This window comes from Phalaenopsis equestris, unplaced genomic scaffold, assembly GCF_001263595.1.
Source record: "Phalaenopsis equestris unplaced genomic scaffold, ASM126359v1 Scaffold000036, whole genome shotgun sequence".
Classification (NCBI taxonomy): Eukaryota; Viridiplantae; Streptophyta; class Magnoliopsida; order Asparagales; family Orchidaceae; genus Phalaenopsis; species Phalaenopsis equestris.
This window is the reverse complement of record NW_018164478.1, coordinates 2,682,688-2,693,681: the sequence shown is the minus strand read 5'-3', so window position 1 is coordinate 2,693,681 and position 10,994 is coordinate 2,682,688. Positions and strand designations below refer to the sequence as shown.

General features: G+C 37.9%; 1 protein-coding gene across 1 annotated transcript; it reads left to right on the top strand.

Moving 5' to 3' along the window:
* The first annotated feature begins 231 nt into the window (after positions 1–231).
* LOC110018834 (protein ASPARTIC PROTEASE IN GUARD CELL 1-like) lies at positions 232–2,175 on the top strand. The gene has a single exon (XM_020716291.1). It carries the CDS (start codon positions 427–429, stop codon positions 1,939–1,941), a length of 1,515 nt encoding a protein of 504 aa, XP_020571950.1. The 5' UTR covers positions 232–426; the 3' UTR covers positions 1,942–2,175.
* The last annotated feature ends 8,819 nt before the right edge of the window (positions 2,176–10,994 follow it).

Genomic DNA, 10,994 nt, shown 5'->3' with positions numbered 1-10,994 from the left:
GCGGTTAGAAATTTAATATTGAGGTGTTAATTCTGTTGTTATTGAATGTTTTAGTTGATAAGGATGTAAATATTGATGTTTGGAAGTGAGATATATAATATTGATAGTTTTAAATGCTAATTATTTTCTAAACTAATCGTTACAATTATTGTCAATCAGAAGGGAGGTAAGAGATTTCTTATCCTCACTCCGGTTACCTGATCTAGGCATTTTATTTTCAGCGACAACGATTTTTTAGTAGGTCAAAAACCTTTCCTCGCTCGTTCACTGCTTTCCCAGTGACCGACTACCTCATTAAATCCGATCACATTTCCTTCACCTCCATCCTCTCCCTCCCCGCGCCACCACCGACCCCCATCTCTCCCTCTTTCTGTTTGCCTACCTAAGAAGGTGGACTGCAACCCATTACTCACCTCATCTCACAACATGTCGAAGTTCTCTCGCCGCCTTTCCTCTAAACTTCTCCCATTCTTCCTCTGCACGCTACTCCCTCTCTACTCATCACGGCTACTGTCACCAAGGAACATCGCCGTCCTCGATGTCACCGCTTCCATCCAGAAAGCAGCCGCCGTCATCGCCTTTGACTCTCAGCGAGCCCACGTCATTGACGATGAAACCATGATTGAATCCATGGATGTCGCCAACTCTTCCAATCTCTCGATCAAATTGCATTCTCGAGATTTCCTCCCCCGGGCCATCGCCGGCGGTCATAAAGACTACCGGAGCCTTACCCTCGCCCGCTTAGGCCGCGATTCAACCCGAACCCAAGCCATTTCTGCAAGGATTTCCCTCGCCATTCACGGCATAAAGAAGTCCGATCTGAAGCCATTGATCACCGACGATATGCTTGAAACCACAGCAAGTGGCGGCGGCGGCGAAGTTTCCGGTCCTGTGGTCTCCGGTACGAACCAGGGTAGCGGTGAGTATTTCTCTCAGGTCGGGATAGGGCAGCCGGCGAGACTGGCGTACCTTGTTATAGACACTGGAAGTGATGTGACTTGGATCCAGTGCCAGCCCTGTACCGACTGTTACCAGCAATCGGACCCGGTGTTTGACCCGGCAGCATCTTCAACCTACTCGCCATTGTCGTGCGACTCGCAGTCTTGCCGATCACTAGACGTCTCAGCCTGCCGGAACTCTTCATGTCTCTACCAAGTCTCCTACGGCGACGGATCTTTCACCGTTGGCGAATTCGCCACCGACTCACTCACCTTCGGTTCCTCCTCTCCAGTTCCCTCCATTGCTCTTGGCTGCGGCCATGACAACGAAGGCCTCTTCGTCGGCGCGTCGGGCATACTCGGCCTCGGCGGAGGTGCTCTCTCTTTTCCTTCCCAGATCCAATCCCCTTCTTTCTCCTACTGCCTCGTCAACCGCGATAGCTCCAGCTCCTCCACACTCGATTTCGGTTCAAAATCCTCCGATCCAACCACTGTAACCGCTCCACTCCTCCGTAACAGTAAGGTCGATACGTTCTACTATGTAGGTCTCTCCGGGCTCAGCGTCGGCGGCGAAGTCCTTTCGATCCCAGCCTCAGCATTCGCCATGGACGAATCTGGAACCGGAGGCGTGATCGTGGACTCCGGAACGGCGGTGACGAGGCTTCAGCGCGACGCTTACTCAGCTCTCCGTGAAGCATTCTCGAAGGGGATGACCGATCTGCCATCAGCCGAGGGTGTTGCGCTGTTCGACACTTGCTACGATTTATCCTCGAGGACTTCGGTTGAAGTGCCCACGGTGGCTTTCCGGTTCGACGGAGGAAAAGAGCTAAAGCTTCCGGCGACCAACTACTTGATTCCGGTGGATTCGACAGGCACTTTCTGCCTGGCCTTCGCGCCGACGAGCTCGCCGCTCTCCATTATCGGTAACGTGCAGCAGCAGGGCACACGCGTCGCTTTCGATCTCGACAACGCACTGGTGGGCTTCACTCCGAATAAATGTTAAGCGGACGGTATTGCCCCTGTCTGTTGGTTATTATTACGGTTACCTCCGTAGAAATTAATTAGCGGTATTTATTGTTTCATAAATGGAAATGAAGGCGGTGGGGGGAAGCGGGTTCGCTTTGGTTGTTGGGGTAATTAAAGAGGTGTCGTAGTGGCATTCAAGGGATTAGAGCCGTGTTTCTTCTTACTTGCTTACGACAATTTATCTCCATTGAAATATAATGGTATGATATTATTTTGCCTGTGTTAGATGCAGTGTTAGACTTCCCGCTATCAATTTCGTCTGTTCATGAACTGCTTTATTGAGAATCTTGGTGTCTATGACTGCTGACACAAATTCTTTTAAGGACACATTAACGGTTAGCTTTTCTTTTTAATTTCTATGCAAATTCAGTCTCCAACAAATGCATCTCATATGCAAAACCCTAAACCCAAATTTTTTTTTCATTTATTTTGAAAGCCTAAACTCTTGGACAACTAATTAAAATGACTTGTATACTATTAATTTATTCAACTGATTGCAATTAGGGGTGAAATGTGTGGTCGTTTACTGATATATTGAATGACGTTATAGTGCTCCTTTGATTAACTAAGGCATCCTTATAATTACATAGATAAAGTTTTTAGAATACATTGAAATGTTAATAGATTGAAATGAAGTTTAATAGATTGAAATGTTCATTGTTATTTTTTAAGAATATTGGTTCAGTACCATATATAAGGTTTTACTTGAATGAATTTTTCTCGAAGTTCAGGCATCATAAGCTTTAGTTTAGCAAACTGCAATTAAAATAATGAGATGAAAAGTATTTAAATTCACAAAAAGATTAAAAAATTAGAATGCCTCACAACAAAGATGCATTTAAGTTAAAAAAACATAAGATTGGAAATAAGGGTGATTTGGTTTCCTCAGTTGTGGCTTGAATGGTTAGGGCAGGTGATAGGGCTGCATTGAGGTACTGAGGCTTGAATTGGGGTGAGCGGGTTTAGTGCATCGGAGGGTTGGTGATGACGTCTCTAATGAAGGCAATGGAAGCTAAATTGATCATTGTTGTTGTGGTTAAAGTAAAAGGTATTGCGAGAAGGGGAGCTTATTGATGAGCATGGAGAGCCTTAGATGGTATGTAAAAATGGCATTCATGTAAATACGTCAAAGTTCTTTGCCAATGGGAAATCATTCTTTTGAGATAGTTTTTTTATCTAAAAAATATGAACTATATGCAAATACAACTATTTTAGAGGCGATGATGACTGTCATATTGATTAGATGGAACATTTTACAATTCTTCACCTTTGTGAACGTCGTCCATTATTAAGTCCCCATGAACACCATGTGTGAAAATTGAATGCCTATTTGCAGTTTTTTTTTTTTTTTTGGTGTGATTTTTGAAGTTATTTTTGCAAAAATCTAGGGCTATACTACATGACTTTGAATGATTCTTTTTAATTATAAAGTTTTTTATAATATTTTAATGTCTTTATGAGATTAGAATTGAGTGATTTTATAACTATTATATCCAGCTCATTGAGATACACATTTATACACATTTTTTACTAGAAATTTATTATGCGTGAAGTTCAATTGATTTTGAATTTTTTTTTTTTTAATTTTTACTTCAAATAATTAAGTCAAATTTTTAATTTCATCAGGCAATTTTTTCTTGAATATCTAAAAATGTGAAATGAGAAAGTAAAGAAATTACAATACTAGGGAGGGGGAGGGAGGGAGTCATAAATTTAGCATCTTAGTGTTGCGCAATATCCAAACACATATTTTTGTCATTGATAATAGTTGTAATTTGGCTGTTTTGAATTTCATTCTTGGTGATAACATACTGCAAGGGTCATAGTCGATTGTTATGGCGGCAGTATTCTGTCGTCAATATTGTAGATGATGGTGGTGACATCAGTTTGTCACATAAGTCTTAGTTGAAAGTCATGATAGTAGTTGGTCGTGTGAGCCACAATTGATTGGCTCAGAAGCGGTCATTGGCTATAGAAGTTGCAGTAGAAGTTGCAAGAATTGTGAGTCACGTAGGCTCTGATTGATCATGTGGGGCGTAGATGTGAGTTGTGATGACGTCTATAGGTCATATGGGCCTGAGTTGGGAGTTGCACGAGCTATGAACAATGTAGACCATATTTAATCATACAAGCCGTAAGGGTGAGCTGCATGAGTTGTGAACAATGTAGGCCACAGGAGCCGGAGCCAAGAGCTCCATGAGTTGTGAACCACGTAAGTCATAGCTGGTCACATAAGCCCTTAGTGGTGGGTTGTGATGGTGTCTATATGTCGCAGGGGTCGGAGTCGGGAACTGCACGAGTTGTGAGTCATACAAGCCGTAGTTGGTCACGTAGGCTGGAGTGGTGAGTTGTGATGATGTACGTAAGCAGCGAAGGCTGAACTCATGAGCTGCACGAGCTATGTGCCACATAGACCATAGTTGGTCACATAAGATGTAGTAGTGAGCTTTGATGACACCTGCAGGCCGAAGTGGCATGAGTCGAGAGTTGCAGAAGCTGTGAACTATGCACGTAGGCCTTAATGGTAATCTCTGATGACGTCCGTAGGCCGCGGTGTCGAAGTTGGGAGCTTATTGAGCTGTGCTCAAGTAAGTCGTAGTTGGTCACGTAGGTCATGATGGTGCGATGTGATGATGTTCGTAAGCCCGGAAATCAAAGTTGGGAGCTGCATGAGATGTGTGTCATGTTGGTCGTAGTGGTGAGCTGTAATGATGTCCATAGGCCGTAGAAGCATGAGTCGGGAGTTGCACGAATTGTGGACTACATAGGTTGTAACTAATCATGTAAGTCTTGTTGTGGGTTGTGATGATGTTCATAAACCGTGGGGGCCAGAGTAGCGAGCTATCAGAGCTATGTGCCACGCAGACCATAATTGTTCACTTAAACCATAGTGGTGTGTTGTGATGACGCCGTAGGTGCTAAGCCTGGAGTCAGAAGCTGGACGAGTTGTGCTCCACATAGGTCATAGTTGGTCACGTTGGTCGTAATGGTAAGCTGTGATGATCTTTGTAGGCCGCAGTGGCGGGAGTCGAGAGCTTCATGAGTAGTGAACCACATAGGTCATAAACGATCACATATGTCGTAGCGGTGAGTTGTGAAAATGTCTGTAGGCGCATCAACCAGAGTTGGCGACAACATTGGCCGGCGGCTGCAGGAGCAAGAGGACAACAATGATCGATGGTGGTTGACAGTTGCAAATGTAGGAGGCCGATGGTGGCAACGGTGGACGAAAGCGATGGAAGCAACTAGAGGCGGTCATGCTCAAAGTGGGTCGATATACGGTGCAGGATGCTGGGTTGCAGTGGCTCCTTATGCAAACTATGATCTTGATCTAGCTCAGTGTCTAAGTCCCCTTCTCATGAGGTGGTTAGGGCTCTATGTTTATTGTCCAAGTTGCGAATAAAAACGAAATCCAAGCTACTCTTGATTGGACGATCTAGCGAGATCCCCTTGATCAAATTACATTTGATGGACATTTTAGAGCCTTAATGAAGTCTGAATTAAGTGATCGTTGGGCTTGTTGGATTTGTCTTGCCGAGGTGCTTAATTTGACTATAAGCATGTCATATTTAAAATCCATTCAACTTTCCAATTATGTTCATCTCGGATTGAACCAATCTTGGTATCGTTGGTTTGACTGTAAGTTTGTTGAATCGAAGTTCTGAATAGCATTTTATAAAAATTCAAATGTTTCTTGTTTAAAATTTATCTCGAGATTTATGTCATGCCTTAAAGACTCATGTTTGGATGTTAGAAATTTAATTGGTTAGACCGGTTGACTGTGAATTGACCATAGGTTCAGTTCTTGTTGGCAGAAAAAACCACTCTCGCATAGAACCATCGAGAACTGGATTGAACTGACAGTTCAACCCTGATATACCTCTCAATTTTATGTATTTTACATATCAGACGCCTAAACCCTATCTTTTACATTTATACCACCCAAATCACTCATATCAAATAAAATAAATCATTATTACAAAGAAATTCAATTTACATACATATCACTCAATTTTATTTATTTACATACCTAACACCTAAACTCTTTTTTTTTTTTCATTTTATACCACTAAAATCATCCATATCACATAAAACATATGGCTTTTAGTTTTTAAAAGCCGATACACGTTTTCATGCATAGATAAAATGACATATATTAAGATTAAATTTTAGGTGTTAGTTATTTAAATACATATGAATTGAGTGGAATGTAACTCTTATTTATTGTGGTTTTTATATACATTTATGATTTATTAGCTCATTCTCAACCCCGCTTCAACATTTGAATCTTGGACATTTCCTTCTAATAGTTCAATGTCCGATCCAATCTTCACAATCTCGAGTAATCCTAAGCGGCCCCTAGAGTAAAGCCACACCTACATTGATTAACCATAATTTATATCTCGGTATCTTCAAACCTTTCATTTAACTGCAAAATGAACTAAATATTATATCCATTTTGCCGGACAAATTATATACACTTCGTTTTTTATGTTTAAAATATTTAATGATGTAATAAATCAAACATGAACATCACAAATTATTAATTCATAAATCAGTGCGCATTGGGAGACAAATGATGTGATATTTTTAAATCACAACATTAATTTGATTTTGCATTCTAAAATAAAATTTTATTGATATTTCATTTTCGGTGAAATATGCTAAAAAAATAAGGAATATTCTTGTTCAAATTTTATTAGGATAAGCTTAAAAAAAACTATCCTTAGTATATTCCAAGGGATTTGAAAGTATTAAATTTTAAAGATAGCTTATTTATAATTTTAATAATTCTATTGTTTTTTTTTGGCAAAATCTTTATAAGTTTATAGTCAATATTATAAAAATGATTTTATTGACGGATTGTAATAATTTTAATGTATTAATATTTAATCATTTATTTTATAGAAAAATGTTTATTATTGTTATACTAGTATACTATTAAAAAAATTAAATTCATTGGATTTCATCTTCTTTAAATTTAATAAAAATACAGATGAAAAATTTTAGAACCCACCTTGATGAGAGTTGAATTAAAAAATTTCTATTTAATTTCTTTCTACCCGGTTAATGAATCTCAAAATGTTCTTCGAAGCAGGGATAGAGCATTGGTCGGATGAAAGAAATGCATAGTGGCAAAAAATATTAATCATCTGGAAATAGATTCAAAAGTCTTTTCTGTAAAAATGACCCCCTCTTTATAGGGCATTGGAGGTGTCTAGTAAATTACATAATTATTCCTTACTTAATCAGGACGTTATAAAAAGTTTATGCGTAATTACAACTTTGTATATTTGTAACCAACATTAACATCTTTTATACCTGAAAACAGTTGTTGGCTCAGTTTCATATTTGTGTTTGTTATTGGCATCGTTTCGTATTCATAACTACTCTACTTAGTTGTATGATATTCGTTAGGTCGGCTAAAATTCATTTGGACGAGTGATAGATCTTTGGTCAGTTTTTGTGAGGGAGTCCCTCATGAATACCCATTGTCCTTAGGAAGGGTTGGTCCATCTCTCATAAGGTGCATAACTGTAATATGATGGGCAACATTCCTTCCGTCTAAAGTTCCTCACAGAAGGTCAGGTAGAAGTTCCACTAAGCCACCGTTGTGAGTGCCCTTGCATGGGTTAAGTTTTCGTCGGTCTAGATTCGTGGCATTCTTTAGTTCGAACGAGATTTCATTTATTCAGCTCATAATTTGATCGACCAAAATGATACTAGATGGCTTGATCTTTTCTTTATTAGATCAGTTAGATTTCCTTAAAATTTATGGAGTCACGTTTCCATTGTACATCAGCATTTACTATAAAATTAATTTTATGAATAAATAAAACATAAACTCATACATAAAATTATTTAGATTTAAATTTAAAAGGCTGTTATAAATATTTAAGAAAATTTACGTACGAGATAGTTGTTATATATTTACATATTTAAAATCAAAATCTTGATATTCATATTTATCACCTTTTGGTGTAGTAAATTTATGCAAAATAGAATGTTTAAAAGTAGGCGACAGTGATAGCTTTGATTTGATATTAAAGATTTGCGTGATAAGTATGTAAATATTAAAATTTTGGTGTTAAATATGCAAATACATAAATTATTATGTGGCATGAATACCAAATGCTTTGTATTAGAAAAATAGAAATTATTGGGGCCCTTTGTATGGAATAATTTTTTCTTTTGAAAAATTATTCCATACGGATATCTGGATGCGGTGTCCGATCTACACCGTCGATTACCGCAAAGATGTATTTCGATGGGCCCCATTATTATTATTTATTTATTAAAAAAAAATTTTTGATCGATGGTCCGTATGGAATAATTTTTTTCTTTTCTGTGGGCCTGTGGTTGGTGCCTCATGCAACTGGCCAAATTTTTCTGTCCGATGTCCAGACTTGTGGACAACGGCCGCGATGCAGCGGAGGATCAGACATCCGCTGTATTGCTGCAAGCATCCGTTGTCCCCATGCCCGGACTCCGGACAGAAAAATCGCTCCACGCAACTGGCTTATTAGTGTTGATTTGTCTAATTACGCCCGATGAAGCGGAAATAGATGCATAGCATGCCCTCTAAATATTATTATAATTTTATTTTTTATTATTATTTTTTTTGAGAGTATTGACTATTGAGGGCGTCTATATGTAGTAAAAGTGGGTGCAGCCTTGGGTGCATCGTCTCATGCAAACTACGCAGTTTTTGATCTTTGTCAAATACCCATTGATATATTATTGGAGCGCTTACATATTTTTATATGTACCGCATAATTATTGTATATTAATATATTTAATACTTAAATTTTTTTTTAATATTTATATGTATAGTACTAAAAAAATTAATATTATATTTAAAATTTTATTATTATTATTATCTTTCTAAAAGTGAGCTATAACTTATAATTCATACATACATGCCACAAAAAGTGTCGTAAAAATATGAGAATTGTAAAAATGGGTGCAAATATAGATTTATTATTATTTTTTATCTGGGACCATGAAAGTAGATTTGTATTTTTTTTAGAGGAATTAAGAGTGAAAGGTAGTTAAAATAAAATTTTTGAATATAAGTAATGTCACAAATCAATAAATTTTCATCATCCCGTTGGTTAAAATAATTCTTTTTTAGTAAGAAAAGTTTAAACTTTAATTAAAAATCATTCAGAATTTAAATTAAAAAAAATTTGAGTAAAACTGATCGACTTCACAGGAAGAACATCATAACATCAAAGTTGGTCAAATCTAGATCAAATCAAGCCCCGTTTGAGTTATTAAGCTTTTTTTTTTGAAAGATTCTAATGCCAAATTGAAAATTTAAATAGATTTCAAATCTCACAAGCTTATAGTTGAATCAAGCAACTCGATGAGTCAAATCAAATGAGCTCGAGTTCACCCAATTCTGACATTGTTGAGGCACTCAAATTTTTGATGAATGAGATATCTCTGAGTCATCGATGGAGTGGCTGCAGGAATTCTACTGAAATCATGGATAAATGCGACAAAAATCAATTTTAGTTTGGGATTTGCGTCAGGAAAAAAACTGTTATTAAAAAACTACTTTGCATCCAATTTTTACATGATTGGCAACGTTCGACGATAACTGAATGACAATTCGACGCAAAGTTTGTGTCGAAATAAAATTATAAGCAAATTCTAACATTGATTAATAATGTGATTCTTCTCATGTTAGCAGGGAGACCTTTCCTAGACTCTACAATAAAGCCATATCTCCTTCATGAAAAGGGACATAAACCTTGAACCAAAGAAAGCTGGAGACTTATAGGATAAGAAGTTGAAGTCAATAAACCACATTGCAGTCCAGTATACCACATTGAAGCTCCAACGAACACCACACATTTCTGTAATTGCTGACAAATGTTGAGCTGCACCCTACTCATCACAACAGAGCTTTGTATAATCACGACATGTGCTATAGAATTTTGACGTACGCTACAGAGTAATAAAGCATGGTGTGGAGTAATGAATCATCATATAGAGCAACACTTCTCGAAGATGATGTAACAACATGCTCCGAGAACAATGTAACAACACATCCCTAATACAGTGCAACGAAGCCTCTCAAAAATGATGTAACAACACACTCCACAATAATTACTTACAACCATTATACTCAGCATATAAGGACTTACTCTGGACTCTTATAGCTCTCATCTTGCAACCCACAACTAAGACCTATGTGGTTCACAGCTCATGTAGATTCCAACTTCGACCTTAGTGGCCTACGAATGTTATCACAACCAATGTAGCTCCCAACTCTGACTTCTACAACTTACGAAGTTATCTTAACTCATCAGCTCACAACTCCAACCATTGTGGCTTATGGACGTTATTTTAGCTCATGAAACTCCCAACTCGGACTTTTGCGACCTACAAATATTATCGCAGCTCCCAAATCCAACCTTTATAGCCTAAAGACATTATTATAGCTCCCTACTATGGCTTATTTGCACAACCAACACATCTAAGGAATCATCTATGACCCACATGGCCAACCACTATCATGGCTTTCAACTACGACCTCTATGACAAACTAGGAACACAACCATCCTAGATAGCAATTATGGCATACTACTGTCTCCATAACAATCAACTATGATCTTTACAAACCATTATGGATATAATTTCTGAAATAGCATTGCAGAATAACTTTATAATTTCATCTTCCCTAAGTCAGAAAAAGAGTGTCTATGTACTCATCATTATATAGTAGATCAATTTAACTGGACAGGTCTCATTATTTTTTTCCCTTTCCAAAATTTTCCACATAAAATGTCGAGGTGTCTCCCAATACATCTGCTTTATTATCGTTGTGTATAATTGATTATCATATAATGCTAAGACGCTAAATAATCACTCTACCGCCATTAATCTTCAAGCACTCTTTAGTTTGGTGCTGTCTATGAGAAGCGAAGTTCTGTTTGGCACAGTCATTAATTTTGAGACCTTGAGCTCCTACTTCATTTTCTAATGATATACACCATCCAACTAGCGAAGGAACCTCCT